The sequence below is a fragment of the Aquarana catesbeiana genome, linkage group LG05 (assembly GCF_042186555.1).
Source record: "Aquarana catesbeiana isolate 2022-GZ linkage group LG05, ASM4218655v1, whole genome shotgun sequence".
NCBI classification, from domain to species: Eukaryota; Metazoa; Chordata; class Amphibia; order Anura; family Ranidae; genus Aquarana; species Aquarana catesbeiana.
Genome location: NC_133328.1, coordinates 403,914,298 through 403,935,054, shown reverse-complemented (window position 1 = coordinate 403,935,054; position 20,757 = coordinate 403,914,298). Strand labels below are relative to the sequence as shown.

At 39.9% G+C, this 20,757-nt stretch overlaps 1 protein-coding gene across 3 annotated transcripts in view; it reads right to left on the bottom strand.

Moving 5' to 3' along the window:
• Positions 1 to 20,757, bottom strand: part of CDKAL1 (CDKAL1 threonylcarbamoyladenosine tRNA methylthiotransferase) — a 1,191,002-nt gene that overhangs the window by 371,157 nt on the left and 799,088 nt on the right. For all 3 annotated transcript variants that reach the window (XM_073631142.1, XM_073631141.1, XM_073631143.1), the window contains one exon: positions 13,562 to 13,742. In XM_073631142.1, coding sequence (XP_073487243.1) covers positions 13,562 to 13,742 — 181 coding nt within the window. The remainder of the gene's footprint in view (positions 1 to 13,561; positions 13,743 to 20,757) is intronic.

Genomic DNA, 20,757 nt, shown 5'->3' with positions numbered 1-20,757 from the left:
ACGTCTGACCTATTCACACCATCCCGACATACTCCCATTTCTGGATCTATCTACACGGAGATCTGGGAGTGAAATTGTTACTAGCACCTACAGGAAGGAAACAGCAGCTAACACCCTGTTGTCTGCCCAGAGTCACCACCCCAAACCATTAATCCATGGGATACCCACAGGACAATTCCTGAGGATCAGACGGAATTGTTCTGTGGAGGAGGAATTCCATAAGGAGGCATATGAGATGTATCACAGATTTAGACAAAGGGGTTACTCACATAGTTCCCTCAAAAAGGCAAAGAAAAAAGCCACCCTTAAAAATCGTGATGAACTCCTAACACCCCCTGTTAATTCTTTTCATGCTAAAAATAAAGATAATGAACCAAAAGGAAATGCTGAAAAGAACTTCCCAAGGATCATTACTAAATATGGATCCCAATGGAAAATGGTTCAAGGAGTCCTACAAAAACATTGGCACATTTTAACTTCAGCCCCCCTAATCTCCGAACTGGTGAGTCCAAAACCCCTCCTGACAGCAAAAAGATCTAATAATCTTGGTGACCTGCTTGTCCACTCTGAATACACCCGTACCACTCAAAAGAACTGGCTTAGTGACTCCAGAATCTCCCCAGGCATGTATAGATGTGGACACTGCAATATTTGCAAGTATGTCCACCAGACAAATATGTTCCCGAATCCCCGCGGAGGTGTAGACTATAGGATTAAACAGTTTATAAACTGCTCTACTACTCGAGTGGTCTATACACTTACCTGTCCGTGTAATAAAACCTATGTGGGCAAAACCAAAAGAGCCCTAAGGGTTAGGATTCGGGAACATATTGCTGGTATTAAAAAACTGAATGATGAACGCCCCATTTCATTACATTTTGCCAAATTCCATAACCGGGACCCCAAGGGTCTAATAGTAAAAGGCATATACAGGTTGAATTTACCTACAAGACGTGGCGATTTTGACACCATTCTCCTTCAGAAGGAAAAGATGTGGACCTACTATTTGGAGGCGATGGCCCCCAATGGGTTAAATACCGAATGTAGCCTCCAGTCCTTTTTGGAGAAATAATTTAATTGACCTCCTCTGCAGTAACCGTCTATATTAGTACCTTTTCCTGTTTTTTGTCTCCAAGCGATTTTCTAGCGTTATACTGGTGCTTTAATTCGTTATGCCTTACCTGTTTTTTGTCTTTAATTTTTATTATTTTTTATTTTTTGTTTTTCGCTTCACTTGGTCTCCATGTAGATGTACATACCCACCACCATCAAAGGCTCTCTTGTATCACGTTATATCATAGTTTAATGTGCAAGTGATAGCAGTCATGTTTGTGAAGCCATTTGCGAGGTTTTTGCTCTTGCTGAAATGTCTGTGATGAGTGGTGACTGTGTGCGACATCTGGTGGACATCTGATGTAATTACACCCTATATTGATTAGTCTATTTAACCTTCGCCCACGGACCCCTCCTTTGCTCTGAGGAAACCAGCGGTGATTGGCTGGTGAAACGCGTCAGCACGTGACGTCAGCACGTCATCTCGGAGCCGCGAACACAGGGTGTTTGAATGCTTTGCCGGGAACCAACAGCTGACGACCGACCTATACCATCTGATACAAGGCACTAACACAGCGGGACTTTCTCCACCTGACGGCACAAGCAAACGCAACAGTCTTTGTCTACAAGTGACCACTCGGGGTAGAGCCTGCGATTCTGTGAGCTGCTGACTTACCTGGTGAGAGATGTATTACTCCAATTTATGATATCAGTGCAGCCTTACCGTACATGCTCCCCCTATCACCTGCTGTCCGGATGAACTGCTTTGCTTGAAAGTCCTGAGTTATCACTGCCATTAATAGGTTTTACCGGTCACTGTGGTCAGTCTGTATATACCACTGTTCAGCTCCCGGTCTGGCACTAAATTTTCAATTGTGTTCAAACCACTGAACCTCCCTGCAACATTACCAAATTAATCCACATTCATCCACCCCACCCCCACACCGCCACACCGCCTGTACTTGGACTTATCTGAGGTCTTACATTATCCAATTTCTAGCTGACCTAGTTAGAATCTGTTGCTGTGATTGGTGTGTGTATGGGGTATGTTTGGCCGCGGCTCCGTTGTTTTTAATGATAACGTTATCAATTTTAATTAGTCAATTGATATCCTCCCTGATTTGCCCATAATTGCCTATTTTTGTATTCTTTGTGTGGTGTTTATAGCTTAATAAATATATTGCTTCTTGACAGATTGTGTTTGGGTTTCAGCCTTTCTTTGGGGAATCTCTTTTTCCTTGTTATTTTTTGTATGCCTTATAAGGCGACCCAAACTGCACCCATTATTACATTGGATGAATATCTGCCTATACCCAATTAACTAATTTAATCTGGAGGTTGATCCGGGCTAAAATCATTTTTTCCTCACTGTTATTGGACACAGCCGATCACATGGTAAACAGCCGATTTCATTGGCTGTTTACCCTGATCGGGGATATGCTGTGTCCGAGGGACAAGCGTCACCCCCAATCGCCGTGCTGCGTGCCCCCGGGGGCGCGCAATAGCGGATAATCCTGATCACGTCATATGACGTCCGATCAGGATTATCAAACCACTTTGCCGCCGTCATTGTGTAATAGGGCGGGCGGCAAGTGATTAAAATCTGACCACTCCTGTCACTACTAATGCTACCACCACATCAAAGAATCTGTATGCTATAATGTATTACATTTTTGTTTGGGAGTTTAAAGCACATTTTCAGTCATTTTTTTTCAACTTTCCATCTATTAAATCTTCTGCCCTTGTTGTAACTTTGGATAGTAATTTTCTTTTTTTTCTGCCAGTAAATACCTTCTACAGCCCACGTCCTGATTCTTGTCTGGTAAAAAGTTAGGCATATGACCTCATGCACAGCAATCTCTCTCACACTCGTGAGAGTTTGCCAGAAAGGGGGGATGCCTCATAAGAGGGCCAATGAGAGCTGCACAGCTGGAGGTGTACCTCTGTGTGTCTGTGTAAGTTAACAGGCAGCAGCTTCAGCTGCCCACAGTTAAAATGGTTGCAGCCAGACTCAGTGGGAGGGAGATTTATGCAGCATACTTGGCAAGTACCGAATCACAGTATATATAAAATAATATGTAAAGTGGTTGGAGGGAAGCTTCAGAATAGCAACAATGTTTTTATAATAAATTATTTGAGCAGACTGCAGTTCCTCTTTACACACAGAGTGATATATTTCAAGCATGTTTCGCTTTTGATTCTGAGGATTATGGCTTACAGCTAGTGAAAACCCAAAAACAAATGGAGCACTTCATGCTTCCCTCTGCTGACCAGCTTTATGGAGATGCTGATTTCATTTTCTATCAGGACTTGGCTGCCAAAAGTACCAATACCTGGTTTAATGATCATGGTATCACTGTGCATGATTGGCCAGCAAACGCACCTGACCAAAACCCCATAGAGAATCTGTGGGGTACTGTCAAGAGGAAGACGAGAGACACCAGACCCAAAATCCAGACTAGCTGAAGGCCGCTATCAAAGCAACCTGGGCTTCCATAACACCTCAGCAGTGCCACAGACTGATCGCCTCCATACCACGTCGCATTGATGCAGTAATTTATGCAAATGGAGCCCCTACCAAGTATTGGGTGCATACTATACTGTACATGGACATACTTTTCATTAAGCAAACATTTCTGTATTAAAAGATATGTAACTGGATAAGCAACTGCGCTTAGGACAAGGGTAGAGGGATAGGTTTGCTGCCTCCCCTAATAGGACTCCCCTAAGGGAACACTAAATACTAAAACACTAAATAATGAAAAAAACAATCAGAGAAAGGGGGTATGGCGCTACCTATTAACTACAACCAAATAACCATAGGTGAAGAGAATTAGAAGAGGCTACTGGGCCCCAGCAAATAGGAAAATAGTTTAAATAATTTTAATAATAATTTTAGGATTTGAGGCATAGGAGGTTGGGCGACTGTTACTCTGCTTTGTAACACTCTGCCACATGTTCTAGGTGCCAGTTATATATCCTTGCTAGCAAGGCTGAGTTAGAGTATTGTAATTTTATGTTACTATTTTATATTATTTTAATTTATGCTTCCTTTTATACAACATTTATCACTTACTATTTCTTACACTATTCACTTATGGTTTATCTGCGGGCTATGTAGCTGCTAGAACCTACATGCCATCCATTCACATTGTTTGTATATGCACATATAACACATACTCATAGGCTGTGCTCTGTGGGTGTGGTGTTATACACACTTCATAGATAATTTTAATACATCAGATATTGATACCTGTTTTAGGTTGGGTTATTTATGTACTGTGTTTTGCTGGGGCCCAGTAGCCTCTTCTAATTCTCTTCACCTATGGTTATTTGGTTGTAGTTAATAGGTAGCGCCATAGGCCCTTTCTCTGATTGTTTTTTTCATTTCTGTATTAAAAATCCTCTATTTTTATTGGTCTTTTGTAATATTCAAATTTTTGTAATATTGCGTTTTCACTAGCTGTAAGCCATAATCATCAAAATTAAAAGAAAGACATGCTTGAAATCTCTCTCTCTCTCTCTCTCTCTCTCTCTCTATATATATATATATATATATATATATATATATATATATATATATATATATATATATATATATATATATATATATATATAAATACAATTATAAAATACATGAGTTTCACTTTTTGAATTGAATTACTGAAAACAACTTTTTGATGATATTCTAATTTGATGAAATGCACCTGTATATGTAAATACAAGCTATACACACACACTTTTCGCAAGATATGACTTTCACATTTGTATATTAAAAAATATATATTTATTGAAAAGACTATAGATCAACTCCACTGGTGACAGCTATAGCATTCTGAGGAGTCATGATCACAAACTCTACTTCTAATTTTCATTATTTAGTTATTCCATGGATTTACCAACTCAACTTACTCTTGGGTTACAGTGACACTAAACAATATTCTTATTTTCCAAAAATAATCTACACAAAACCTCTCATTTTCCACCCCTTTTCCATTTGTTTGGAACAGATAGTGCGCACACACAACAGATCCTATAGTCCCTAGTTCATCTCGGAAGTGAGCATGGGAGAGTGCCTACCTACCTACATACAGTGGTACCGTGGAGAACCAACGTAGCCACCCTTAACATAACTCAGATCACAGCAGCAAAAGCAAAGGAATTTGGAGAAGGCTGGGAGCAATAGAAGGTACTTCTTAAAGTTAAGAATACATGCAAATAGATTTTTTTTTTGTTTTTAACCCAGAGTATAGTGTCACTTTAAGGTACATTACTAGCTTAAAGTGTTTGTTAACCCAACACTTAATGTTCCTAATATGTGCCTGCTGTACCATGTACTTGTAGGAGAAAGTATCTGGTTCTCTTTGTATGTTTACTTTGTGTGAAATCCCTGGTGTTTCTGCCAGTCCCTCTGCTTTCCTATTAAAAACTGACAACACTAAGCAGGAGAGCACACCCTGGTTAGTTCTCTAGCTATGCTCTCCTCCAATGACCAGACTTGTCCTGACACGCCCCCACTGCACAGCTGTTCACTGGGAAGCTCAGTGTGGTGCTGCTTCTCCTCCCCCAGCTCTTACGCATCTGAGAACAGAGGGAATATGATCACTTATAAAAAAAAAGGAGAATAAAAATATATATTTCTAATGCTTTTTAGATCTATACAAAAAATAAAATTATATTAAAAAAAAATACAAAAAATAAAATTCTATTCTGATTTTAGAAATAAAATTTATATTTTAAACTGAATGGGTTGCTTTACAAGGTGATTATTTACAATCGCGTTACATTTTAATATGGATGAGGTATGACACCTGAGAATGTATCAAATTTTGAAGTTCTGCTCTTGTTCTTTGACAATAACGATCATGCCTAGATCTTGGTAGAACCTATAAATATCAATTAACAAATGAGTGACACATATTTGAAGGTATAGTATTCCCAAGTACAGGCTTTTATTTTATACATACTGCAAAAATATGCAGACTACTCCATCGTAAAGTTAATGAAAAGATTAAGAACAGCCTCACACCTTTGTTAGTTCAAGGATAGAGTGAACCACAAAGGGAAAAAAATACCCAGAGGGATTATAGTTTCTCTGTTTGCAAGCCAGACCTTGTTATCTCATAAAATCCAGAGAAAAAAAAATAGGGGAAGGGATATATTATATGAGCATATTAAAGCTTAAATCAGTGTACATGGTTTTACTATGTAAATAATAACTGGATGCACTGTTGGTTTATTACATATCGCCGCGCTTGTAGCATCTTCCATATCACCAGCTAGACACTGCAAGAAGGCAATCCACAAGCAACTCTGCCTGGTCTGCCCTCAGAGACATATAATTGTCTGATGCAGAGAAAGAAAAATGCTGTTGTCTGTACATTCAAGATACTGTGGGGACTGCTATTAGTTGCTATCTTGAGGGGGACATGAATATAAAATTAACTATTAGCATAAACTAGACCCACTTCAAGAAATAGACGAAAAGGATAATATGAAAAAAAAGCAGCAAAGAATTAGACTGCAAATGACAGATAAAAGAATGATGGATCTGACATTTGGTTTATTGAAAAGAATGATATTAATACGTTGTTTTTTTTTTTTTTTACTTTTTCCTCAACACATAGACTGTGCACACTTTGAAGGATCTAATCCTCCAGAAGCAGTTAATTATACTGAAGAGAACAAAGTGGAAAAAATGCAGTTGTAGCATGAAGGAAGTTCACTGGATCATCATTCAGACACTTCTCATTTGACAGCTTTTATATAAAAGAAGCCTAAACATATATTGTGTATTGTTCAAAGCCACTGGAGACAGGCGATTCCTGTAAGAGATCTAGAGCAGGGGTCTCAAACTGGCGGCCCAAGGGTTTAAAAATTTGGAACATTACAGACTGGGCTTAGATCAAAAACCTATAGGGGATAAGGGGAGATCGGCTATCAAATACTGCACAGTGGATGTGCAAGTAATGTGAAGATGAAAACGCCAGAGGATTTTATGATATAAAAATGATCAGATTATTCTTATGCATGGCTAACTTATTAAACACATGACAGACACAACAGGTTATTTTGCCTGTATATAAAATACATTTCAATTTTTATTAACAAGACCTTTAAGACTAGTTAGTAGCCATTTAAAGCTGATTTCCCTGTTTCTTATCACGTTAAATAGTTTGGACAAAGCTGGTCCAACCAAACTATTTCCTTCACCAACTGCTGCATTGACGTAAGATCACTTTATGAACTGTATGTAGCTTCAGCTACATAGAATACACAGTTGATGGGTCACAGCTGTGGGACAACCCATCAATAGCTCAATAGGAGCTATTAACATTAATAAATGTTCTCTGTAAAATAGCAAATCTTAGCTATTTAAGTTTAGGTTCACTTCCAACTGGAAAATTATCTTTGATACTAGTCTTACTTTATTGAGTAAGTTCAATTTTGTTGAGAAAGATAAACATTCTCCTCTGGACGATCTATGTACATTACAGGGATCGTAACAAACTTTGTTTCAGATTCATACCTTTTGTTATTCTGACTAAATCCCTTTGTGTTTCTCTACGGGAGTGGTTTCTTGATTATCAACCAGCTGCTAACCTGCAAAGCTCTGAGGAAAATTGCAGGGTCTGCATCCCTGGATGTGATTTCCTATTGGGAGTATCTCACCCAAAAATGAAATTTTTGTTGTAGAGGATGCCCAAAATCTAACTTGTATCTTAGTGCAGACTTCTGGGAAAATCAGTGAGCCAATCACACAAGCAGGAAATTACATATCTGGGGGGGGGGGGCATTCTGTACACATTATCTGGGGGGGCATTCCTACAGAACACTCCAGGTAGCCATATTGCATTTTCAAAAAATTACAGAGTGAGGATTAAAAAGGAAAGGTGATTTTTAATAACATTCAATTACAATATGACTTATGTCTCAGCTTACCTATAAAATCCTGTTCTTGGAGTAAATCACGGGACACAGAGCAGACATAATAACCAACTGGTTATACGCTACCTACTGGTGAATGGACACTGGCAGATCAAACAGGAAGCCCTCCCCTATATAACCCCTCCTACACAGGAAGTGCCTCAGTTTTGTAGCAAGCAATAAACTTCGAAGACAAGAGGGGAGGGACCTCTGTGTCCTGTGATGTACTCCAAGGAAATGATTTTACAGGTAAGCTGTAGGAAGAATCCTAAATTCTTTAAGGTACATTACAGGACACAGAACAGCCATAATAACTAACTGGGACGTCACAAAGCAATGCTTCTGAGGGGAGGGAGACACAATCACAGAAACTGCCACCTGAGAGGGACTTCTTCTGCCGCCCAAAACATACCGTGGCCAAAACAGTATCCTCTGTGGCTTTAATATCCATCTGGTAACATTTTGTGACTGTATGAACAAAAGACCATGTAATTGTCTTAAATTCCTGAGCCACTGACACCTGATGGCGGATGGCCCAAGATGCCCCCACACACCTGGTAGCGAGCAATTTTACCAAAAAAAGGGGTGGGGGACCTTGCCCTTTCAAGCCATAGGCTCGAATAATTAACTGGTGGATACAATGGAAATAGTTAACTTGAATGCCTCCTGCCCATCCTGGGCGCTACTGGCAGCACAAACCAGGATTCCTGACCTGTACATACAATTCAAGTAATTCTGACCACCTTAACTACCTCCAGAGTATGCAGTGATCTTACCCCTGCCAACTTAGGATCAGAAAAGAAGGCAAGACATTGTCTTGATTCCAGTGAAATCTAGACACCACTCTGGGCAATAAAAATGGACGAGGACGCAACATCACCTTATCATGATGCGAGACCAAGCACGGCTCCTTGCATGAAAGAGCCGCCAACTCTGACTTGGTGAAGTGATAGCCACCAAAGAAGCCACTTTCCGAGATAAAGGACCAACAGACTGCAAGGACAGTCAAGATCAAATTCAAGTACCAAGACACAAGAGTGGCCTGCCAGGCGGGACTGTCTACGTTACACACTGTATGAAGTATGAATCAAGGAATGAGAAACAATGGCCTCTGAAAAAATAGATAGGGACAAACTCTGACCTTAATGGTATTTAAAGCCAGTCTCCTTTCCCCTACCAATCTGAGAAAGAAAAAGACAATTTCCCACTCACATAATTCTGCGAGTGCCACTTCCTGGCTTCACCCCAGGCAAAAAAATATTTCCAAGTCCTGTAATTGAATTTACCTGAAGCTGGCTTCCAGGGGCTCAACAGTGCTGACATACAGGACTCCAGACCATTGAGTCTTGCTGGACTGGGAGTGTCCAAGGAGCGACCCCCGCAAGACTTGCTATGTCAGTGTACCAAGCCCTCCTGGGCTAATTCGGCTAACACTATTATCTGTGTTACAACGTCCGGGATTCTTTGCAAAAGATGTGGCAGAAGTTGAGACAGAGGGAAAGCTTCAAATAAGGGCGAACTGGACCCCAAGGTGTTACCAGTGCATCTACTCCTATTGCCAGTGGGGCCCTCGTCCCGGACACAACCTGTCCCAACTTGTTGTAGAACTTGGAATCTAGTAGATTCACCTGCAGAGTTCCCCCTGCCATTATTCTATACTTGGAATATGCACTGACGATAGAGACAGCACTTGTGCTGTCCCAGACAGAATGTGGTTCACCTTGCTAAGCTGCATGACTCCTGGTGCCGCCCTGGTGGTTGATATATATGCCCCTGCAGAGGCTTTACCGGATAGAACCTACAACTGGTTTGTCCCATAATCCAGAGCAAGGCGTACTGGCCAAAAGTTCCAAGATATTTATGAGAAGTATTCTATCCTGTTGAGACCAAGTCCACTAAACTGTAGCCACCTTCAAACCAAATGGAGAAACTGGCATCAGTGGTCATTATCTCCCAATACCTGAAAGGAAGAATTCAACCTTTCTAGCTTCGGAACCATCAACCACCAATCTTTAGCTGTGCAACACCCCGGGAACAGAGCCCTCTGGCAATCCAATGCCTGGATCTTCAAGTTCCAGAAAGAGAGAAGGATCATCTACCAAGACCTGGAGTAGGACATAAGGAACATGCTTTGACCTAGATACAGCTTCCTACTGCAAAATGTATTGAAGGAAAATCTGGACCAACTGCTTTCTGAGCAAAGGTTATTGAGGTATACTAAGATGGACTCGCCCTGCTTCTTTAGCAAGTCCAGCACCGGAGCTAGGAGCTTTGTGAACCTCAAAAGCGGTGACCAGCCTGAAGGATGGTCACAAAAAAAGAAAACGGACACCTTTCAACTGCAATTACAGAATCCTTGATGAGGCTGGAAACAACCTGACACATGAAGTTGTGTGTTTACTGATGATTATGGGCCCCGCAATCTACCTCTTGCAGAGCGGTCATCACAGAACAGACTGAGCCTATCTGAAACAGAAGGATGCCCAGTGGCTTGAGATCTTAAGATAGACCCCATGCCCCCATTCAGTTTTGAAGCTGCTACTATTTAATTGTTCTATGATAATGAGTCCATAACTTTTGCTCCAAGAGCCAACGCAAGACAAAGACTGAGGAAGGAGAGAACCACCTCAGAGACTGCTGTAAAATCTTATGGTCTGAGATACTCTCAAACACAGCAACCTCTGATGTCTCCCTCGCTTAGGAGGGAAACCGGGGCAGCCTCCCATCCAAGCACTAACCAGGCTTGATCCAACATCAGGCGCCACAGTGGTTCAGATCACCCTAATGCCATTGGTCCAACTGGAGACGTGAACATTGCCAGACCACTGAACCTGAGGGAGATGTACCTGCCTCACGCTTCTGGAGTAATTTAGCTAGTCTAACAGGTACATAATAAAGTGATTGTATTAGACAAACTAATACGCAGTTCCACAAGAATGCAGGCCCAGACAATGTTGGTCTACTGCTATACAACCCCGTAGGTATGTAAGTATGCAGGTACTCAGGTATGCAAACATGCAGGTATACAAGTATTCTTGCTGTTCATGCATTTATGTATGCAATATAATGCAAATAATTACATATCTATACAGTTTAATGTAATATGCACATATTTATGCAATTTAATGCAAAAAAAAAAAAAAACATGTATGCAGTTCAAGTTTATGTAAAAATGCATTTTTATGCTAGTAAGCATGTATGCAACATGTGTTTATGCAGATAAACAAGCATGTGTCTATGCATCAAGTGACCATGTATATAAGCAAACATGCAACATGTATCTATGCAAACATATGTCTTATGCAACTCTGCCTTTCAAAAAAACATAAGCTTTTATTTTAACAAACCTAAGCTTTTAGCAAAGATGAGTTTTTTTGTAAACATGAGCTTTTAGCAAGCATTAGCTTTCAGCAAGCATGTGCTTTCAGCAAACATGTGCTTTCAGCAAACATAAGCTTTTAGCAAACATAAGCTTTTAGCAAACATGAGCTTTTAGTAACAAGCTTTTAGCAACATAAGCTTTTAGCAAACAGGAGCTTAAGCCAGTTTGCAAATATGCACCTGTTCAACTGAACCAGGCCCCACACTTTTTTTGTGTCAAATGCACATTACTCTGGAGACACAATACTTTAAAGTGCACTGCTAGGGGTGTATCGACTTACAGTTGTACAGGCCTCCAGGATTAAGCAGTAATTAACCATGACTTGTCTTGGCCACACAATTCTCCCATAGTAAGTACTCATGTGTCATTAGTATCCATGGGCTGTTGTTATGTCTCAAGAGGCCCTGTTGAACCTGCTGTCCACATGGCCGCCCCCCACTTCCTGCCTGTATATAAATAGGCCCATGCGCCCTTTAGTGGCTGTAGGAGAAACGGCAGCCCTTACTCCTAATAAGTATACAGAGCATGTTTTAAATAGCACACTGCCCCTAGGGGCTACTGAGAGAAGACCAGGCAGTCAGATTCTTTTTTTTTTTTTTTTTAAGAGAAACTGCAAAAAAAAAAAACAATGCAGACTTACCATTCCTGCTGCAGGACTCTGAGCATAATAGGAGTCCAATCTTCACCCATCACAGCGGGCTTTGTCATAAAGACCTTCAGGGACTGGGTCCCCCTTAATGTGGGGTCCACTCCCCTGGACCTGTATAGCACCCTGAAGGAAAGCACCTTGGTCAGAACAAACACTGCACAGGGTTCCATTACGCAGGGTCCAGCGCCGTAAGGCTGCATTACAGGCAAACCTCGAGGAATCTTCTCTCCTTCCAATGAGGCTCGGGTACTATCCATTTTGGCTGACAGTTTTTTCAAATGGCTCTGATTTAAGTCCTTGATTCTCAGTAGAATCGTTCCAGACCTCGGAGTATGCTCCAAGAGCACATGCATCACATCAGTGACCACCACCTTACAGACACTGGTGAAAAAACTGAGGAACTTCCTGTGTAGGAGGGGTTATATAGGGGAGGACTTCTTGTTTGATTAATCTGTCAGTGTCCATTCACCAGTAGATGGTGTATAACCAGTTAATTATGGCTGCTCTGTGTCACGTGATGTACGATAAAGAAAGTATACTAAAACCATTAATATTTCAGTATTAGTATTATTTATATTTAGTCCCCATGCACACAGGATATTTATTTAAAAGGGTTGTAAACCCTTTTTTTTTTTTTTTAACAAAAACAACAGACATGCCTATACTTACCTTTACTGTGAAATCCTTTTGCACAGCACAGCCTGATCCTCTTCTGGTGTGCTCCGCCGGCACTCCATCATGTGCCTCCAAGGAAAACCACTTACCATGGGGGCACCTGTGTGGGTTCACTCCCAAGTCCCATTGCTGCGTCTATTGACACAGACAGCGGGACCCCAATGGGACCTGCTGCTATTAATTTGTCCAATGAAAAGAGCAATAGCAGCTGGAGCCACTGCGCTTGGGCAAATTGCTGGGGGGGGGGATGCAACACAGAAGGGTTTTCACCTTAATGCATAAAATGCTTGAGGCTTTAGAACCACTTTAATCCCTACTAGAAGCCAGCAGCGTTTTTGCAGAAAAAATGCCTCACACTTGTGAAAGTGTCTAAAGCTTTTACAGGTGTTCAAGCTCTTGGGCATTAATTAATTCAATTGGCTAGAATAAATAATAAATTCTGACCACTGGAATTAATTAATGCTCAAGCACTAGCTTTTAGGCACCTTTAGCAGGGTCAAGCATTTTTTATGCACAAACGCTGCTGCTCCTTGACGCACTGGCAGTGGGTTTTTTCCTGCCTCCAAACTCCCCTGCCACTAAACACTGCATGGACACATTGGCTAACATGGAGGGGCATTTAGATGCAGAAAAAAAGCCAGATGCCCCTAGAAGAGTCTGTAAATCGTACCGTGTGCACTGTACACAAGGCCTTATAGTTTAATAAGAAATGTATCTTAAAACTAACTCAGCATTCTATAGATAAGCCAAACCACTTGCACATCTTGTAATTCACAGCTGTCAACAAGCACTTTCTAGAAATCAACTATCCAAGAAATGCCTTAAAAGTTAAACAAAAAAACAAAAAACCTAAAAATGGGATAAAATAAGCTTACCACATGAGCAGGAACCTGCACCATTTTCGCAGCTGGGGTCCCTGGGCGTGGGTAAAACTGATTAATGAAGAGGCTAGGGAACTGGTATTCTTCAACTAGCTTTAACGTCTCCTTAAAATCTTCATCCTTCTCTCCAGGAAAGCCACAGATGATGTCTGTAGCGATTGTAATTCCGGGCACTCTACAAAACAGATGGAAAAAAAAAAACATGTTAAACTGTAGTCTAGAGATTTCACATTCTACGAAGTATTCTACCAACAAATTTCCCAGAGGCCTACGATTATCATTACATTAACCATCTCAATACCAGGGAGAGGGAAAGACATTTCTTTACACTTCACTACCAAAAAATTCAACAGAACACCTGACACGACATTGATTTTAATGTATGAAAACACTGCATAGTTTTACATAAGTATAGACTAAAATGGAGAAGGGACATATTCAGGTTTACAGGCAGCAGACAGTGAATTTGAATCAAGGATTGTAATGTGCATTGCATTAAAGTGACACTAAATGTTAGTTTTTTTTTTAATAACAAACATGTCATACTCACCTCCACTGTGCTGCTTGTTTTGCACAGAGTGGCCCCGAACCTGGTCTTATGGGGTCCCTCGGTGGCTTTTCCCAGCATCAGATAACCCCCTGGGAGAAGCGCACTCCTGGGGGGTCACCTTGAGGGTGCGCTCCCGAGTCCAGCATTCGGTGTCCATAGAGGCCAAATGCAGGACTCGGCCCCGCCTCCCGGTGCCCACGTCATTGGATTTGATTGGCAGCAGTGGGAGCCAATGGCTGCACTGCTATCATTCTATCCAATCAAGAGCAGAGAACCCCCTGCAGAGAGAGAGAGCGCGTCCCCGTGGGACAAGTTTGAGGGTACAGGTAAGTAAAACTGGGGGGGGGGGGGGAGGTCAGAGACAGGTGTTTTTTCATCTTAATGCATAGGATGCATTAAGGTGAAAAAACATGAACCTTTACAACCCCTTTAAGGCTGACCATTTAACCAATTGATTACTGGGCCAATTCTGACACATGAACACATTTTTTGCTACAAAATTACTTAGAACCCCCAAACATGATATATGTTTAAGCAAAGACCCTAAAGAAAAAAATGGTGGGTGTTGAAATTTTTTTATGTCGCACAATATTTGTGCAAAGGTTTTTCAATCATAGGTTTTTTTTTTTGTAAAAAACTATAAAATTCCCAATTTTTGGTAAAATATGAAAGATGATGTTACACTGATGTAAACATGTCACACTTTAACAAATGCAATACAGGGCACTTTTACCCTCTTCCTGACCAGATCAATTTTCAGCTCATGCTCAGTCATGCTACACTGTGCCCAAACAAATTTTTTAGTAATTTTTTTTCACACAAATAGAAATTTCGTTTGGTGGTATTTTTGTATTTTTTGTGATATAAGCAAAAAAAAAGAACAAACATTTGAAAAAAAAAAAAAACACTTTTTATAGGTTTCTATTATAAAATTTAGCAAATAAGTACTTTTTTTATTCATAAATTTGGGCCAAAATTTATACTACTACATATCTCTAACCACTTCAGCCCCAGAAGATTTGGCTGCTCAATGACCAGAGCAGATGGCACTGTGTCGCTTTAACTGACAATTGCGCGGTCGTGCGACGTTGTACCCCCAAAAAATTGACGTCCTTTTTTTTCCCCACAAATAGAGCTTTGTTTTGGTGGTATTTGATCATCTCTGCAGTTTTTATTTTTTGCGCTACAAACAAAAAAAGAGCGTCAATTTTGAAAAAAAAAAACAATATTTTGTACTTTTTGCTATAATAAATATTCCCATTTTTTTTTTTTTTACAAAGGCACATTTTTTTCTCAGTTTAGGCCAATATGTATTCTTCTACATATTTTTGGTTAAAAAAAAAAAAAAATCGCAATAAGCGTAAATTGATTGGTTTGCGCAAAAGTTATAGCGTCTACAAAATAGGGGTTAGATTTTTTTTGGCATTTTTACATTATTATTTTTACTAGTAATGGCGGCGACCTGCAATTTTTATCGTGATTGCGACATTATGTCGGACACATCGGACACATTTTTGGGATGACTGACAATTATACAGCGATCAGTGCTATAAAAATGCATTGATTACTGTATAAATGTCACTGGCCGGGAAGGGGTTAACACTAGGGGGCGATCAAGGGGTTAACTGTGTTCCCTGACTGTGTGTTCTAACTGTAGGGGGAGGGGACTGACTATAGGCGATGACAGATCGTGGTTCCTAGCTATTAGGAACTCACGATCTGCAGCTCCTCTCAGAACAGAACAGGGATTTGTGTGTTTACACACACGTCCCTGTTCTGCCTCTCGTGCCCGCAATCGCTCGTGGCCGGCGGTCATCGGGACCGCCGGTCACGAGCATCGGCATCCCCCCCGAGTGCAGCAGGCACCTGCTATCCCGCTTAAAGGAGCAGACATACAGCAATGACGGCTCACGGGATCGTGCCGACCTGCCGCAGTATAATGACGGCGGCTGGTCGGCAAGTGGTTAAGTAGGGAAATACCACATGTGTGAGACTTTTTCACAGCCTGGCCACTTACAGAGGCCAAACATCCAAGAAGCACCTGCAGGCAATTCTAGGGACATAGATTACACATCTAATTTCCTGACTACCTACCACATTTTTGAAGGCCCTAGAACACCAGGACAGTGGAATTGCCAACAAAATGACTACAGTTTGAAAAAAAAAAAACAACATATATTCTATGAGTCTCTTTACCCAGATCAGGGATGGGCTGTGTCCGAGGGACACGCCTCATCACCGATCACCGGACTGCGAGCAGCGTGACTAGTCATATGACATCCACCCGGAGGGAGGAGAGGCTCCCACGGGTATCATCTTGCCATAGGCCGAGCAGGAACAGGTTAAAATTACGCATGCCTGTGAAATGGCGAAAAACGATGGTACTTAAAAATCTCCATAGATGGCACTTTAAAAGACTTTTACAGGTGACCAGTTTAGAGGTACACAGGTCTGGTGCTTTCACTATAACATTTGCAGCAATACCTCACACGTGTGGTGCGAACACGGTTTACATATGCATGCACAAGTTAAGTATGTGATCATCTTTGCGTGCAAGCACTTTTTTTTATTATTTATACTTCTTTTTTTTTTTTTTACACCGTCTAATTTTTATTTTTTTTTTTTATCACTTTTATTGTGATCGCAAAGGATGAACAGCATCCCTTGTGATAACATAGGCAGTGAAAGGTTCTCTTTACTTACTGAGACATTTGTGGTCTATTAGACCCCAGATCTCTCCTCTGCTCTCAAAGCATTGGATCAAACTGAGATTGGTTTGATCAGATGCTTTTACAAGACAGGAACGGCTTGTTTACATTTGAGCAAATGATGAGCCATAATGATGATCTGGTGCTCGGTCATCTCTATGGTAAGCCAGTGGAACCTTTCCCCCACATGTAAAAGAGATCCAGAGGCTATTTAGCCACTTAGATCGCTTTTACTCTATTCGGCATCGTCGCCTATAAAAAAAAAAAAAAAAAAAGATACTGGGGTCATGACTGCAGCTATGGCCCGGTATAAACACTGAAACCCAAGGACATATGTTTATGTTCTATGGGCAGGAAGTTGTTCAATTGGGCTGACAACACAGTAAATGATTCTTGAGAATACAGACATAAAAAAGGCCTCGTGTCAGTGGGAACAAAAAGTGACCCTAGGTCAGTAGGAGGAATAGCACCTCATTGGTAGTGTCAGAGGGATTATGAGCACATAACATTATTTAGTCTAAAGCTCACCATACATGTTACAATCTGACCTACTCTATCATCCAATCAACTTGTATCCAGTCAGACAGGCTTGAGGATTTCATAGTTGATGAAAAAGCTGAAGATGATTGAATAGTCAGATTGTAATGTGCATTGAGCTTAAGGGTTAGTTTGAAATACATATATGAATAATGCCTGGCATAGGTGCATGCATGCCCCAAGAATCAACAGTGTGTCAGATTATACCGAAATTAAGTTCACAATATATTCTCATTGGTACTCAGGGCCCAGAACAGGCACTTTGTACAAGAAAAGGCAGGTGCTGTCTGCAGCCAGTAATGATTATATATCTTTGCTTTTTTTCTGGTGTGCTTCTAATTAATAGTGCTGTCATGTCTTACATTTAATGGCGCCAAAAGATGAATTGCTGCTTTAATCTGAGGTTTCAATTTTTGTCTCTCAACTGTGTGCAATGGGTTATGGTAAAGGGACTCTCTATTAACATTTTATATGATCTCTTTACAGCTGTAATGGTTCCACCATATTAACAAAATGAAAAATGCCAAAGAAGCTTGCCCTGAATATATCAAATGGATCAAAAGTAATCCTTCCAATAAAGTGATATACAAATGCCAAGAAAAAGAATTTCATATCAGGTTTTGATAAAAACTCAACAGTAATATAGAAGCAATTAAGCTGCCTTGGAAGATGCAAAGGGCAATCAGGTATAAGCCATTTGTTGAAATGGTAGCAGTGAAATATTGTAATTACACAAAGCAATCAGTAGTGTTACTGACATTTATTAGTGGCTGCTCCTTGTAGTTTGATTGTTACCCCCTTTTCATTATAAACGTTTTAGAAAACAAAAGGTCTTGATCTTGCATGTTAACACAGATGGCAGAATGGTAGGATCCAAGCAATGCCCAGTGGTTGTAGAAAGATCAATTACTTTACTACAAAATAATTGGAGTTTAAATTTAGTTCATCACACAGTATATCATTCCAGAAACTGAATGTCAGAAAGTGAGTGGAAAAACTTAACTGTTACTAGGGGCAAACAACCAAGTTTTTATACAAAAGGTTTGATGTCTTAGCACAACTAGAATTTTCTGATTTACAGCAGCAATTTTCATTGATTTTAGAATGAAATGCGCTTTTTGATATTTCTATTAAGGTTAATCAATATGCTCTAGTACCACTTCTTGGTATATATTACATAAAGCCTTTCGGTTTGGATTTCTGGTGTTAAAGTAAAGTGTTTTCATCGTGTTCATAAAGAGAAACAATGAATTTGGAGCCAATTTTATTTTGATTATTTTTGAAGGTTTATAAATTGACATGTTAATGATACCCTAAATATTTTTTTTTCATAACTTTTTTAGATTTAAAAAAGGTATCTACCAAAGAGAAATTCCATATTGATTTTTTTTTTTATTTTTTGTTATTTTTTTATAAGAAAGCCCAGCTAGCATTGTACTTGTTAACTTATCGTTTCTAGCTACATGCAATTTTTAGGTTTGACATATTTGGTTCCTATTTACCTGACACAAGCTCTTCTTTTATATTAAAAAAAAAGAAAGTTATTATATTGTGTTTGTTTGCCCCATTTTATTATTTTAGTGATTTTTTTCTTTTTAATTGAAAATATAGGTTTAAGAAACCGCTGCCTAAATACTGTGTGACAAAGGTTTTGATCTTGTTATGCTACAGGTCATACACTTCAAAAGATAAATAATTTGGGGAGTTTAGGTAATCTTCAGGCCAAAATTAAAATTTTAACGTGCGCAAAAAATAGAACAACTGGTCCATTAGCAAAAGGAATAAAGTGTTATTAAAGCCATTTTTTCCCATTTTGGATATAGTAGGGAATAGTTAAATCTCTCTCATTTTTTTTCTTGTCTGCATCCATGCTTGTGAGATTCACCCTCTCCATTTTGGCCTGTTTGACCAAACAAGAATAGAGTAAGAATATGAAGTCTCCCAATGAGGACACTTGGTCCATTGATAACTAGGAGTGGATCCCCTTTACATTAACCACTTTCGGACCAGCCACCACAGTTTGACTGCGGCAGGTTGGCTCGGCTGGGCAAATCAACGTTACCTTATGCTGCTTTTTCTTTTGGCCACTAGGGGCATGCCTGCAGCGTGTTCCCAGGGCCAATCGCTCATAACAGAGCGAGAATCGGGATCTGTGTGTGTAAACACACAAATCCTGGTTCTTTCAGGGGAGTAGAGACAGATAGATTGTGTGTCCTTACCAAGTATGAACACCGATTTCTCTCTCCTCCTAGACAGCCCCATCCCCCCTACAGTTGGAATACACCTAGGAAACACAGTTAACCCCTTGATCGCCCCCTAGTGTTAACCTCTTCCCTGCCAGTGACATTTATACAGTAATCAGTGAATTTTTATAGCATTGATCTCTGTATAATTGTCAATGGTCCCAAAAATGTGTCAAGTGTCCAATTTGTCCGCCGCATATCGCAGTCCCCATAAAAATCGCAGGTCGTCGCCATTACTAGTAAAAAAATAATAATAATAAAAATGCCATAAATCTATCCCCTATTTTGTAGACGCTATAACTTTTGCGCAAACCAATCAATATATGCTTATTGCAGTTTTTTTTACCAAAAATATGTAGAAAAATACATATCGGCCTAAACTGAGGAAAAAAATTAGTTTTTTTGAAAAAAAAGTGAGATATTTATTATAGCAAAAAGTTAAAGTTTTTTCCTTCAAAATTGTCACTCTTCTTTTGTTCATAGTGCAAAAAATAAAAACCGCAGAGGTGATCAAATACCACCAAAAGAAAGCTCTATTTGTGGGGAAAAAAAAGGATGTCACTTTTGTTTGGGTACAGCTTCGCACGACTGCGCAATTGTCAGTTAAAGCGACACAGTGCCGTACAGCAAAAAATGGCGACCTCCTGCCACTTCTTATTGTGCCTGGAGCAACGACCTAAAGGACAAGCTCCCTAATGGGATACAGCAAAAAATTAATACAGAAATCAAGTTTAACCATTCCCTACTTTTTTTTTTATTGCTTATATTAATAGATACCTTAGAATGTAAGCTCCTTGAGAGCAAGGGCTGATGTGAATGTACAATATATATATGCAAAGTGCTGTGTAATAGTGTTATATAAATACCTACAATTAAAATGAAAATAAATCCAAAAAAAAAAAAAAATAGAACATTCTTTTTTTTGTTTTTTCTAGCCCTGAACACAAAAATAAGTAGGATAACGGGAGAATAACTAATTCTATACTATAAAAAATTGTGGTCTTAAATGGAATATTCTAGTAATGGTAATACCGTGAGGTTCATCGAGTTGCAGGGAATTTTCTTGGCCACAAACAGCCCTCTAAATCCTTCAAATCTCCAGCTACACTTTCATACATCAATTGTAGCTGAATACTACAGAACATGTTTTAA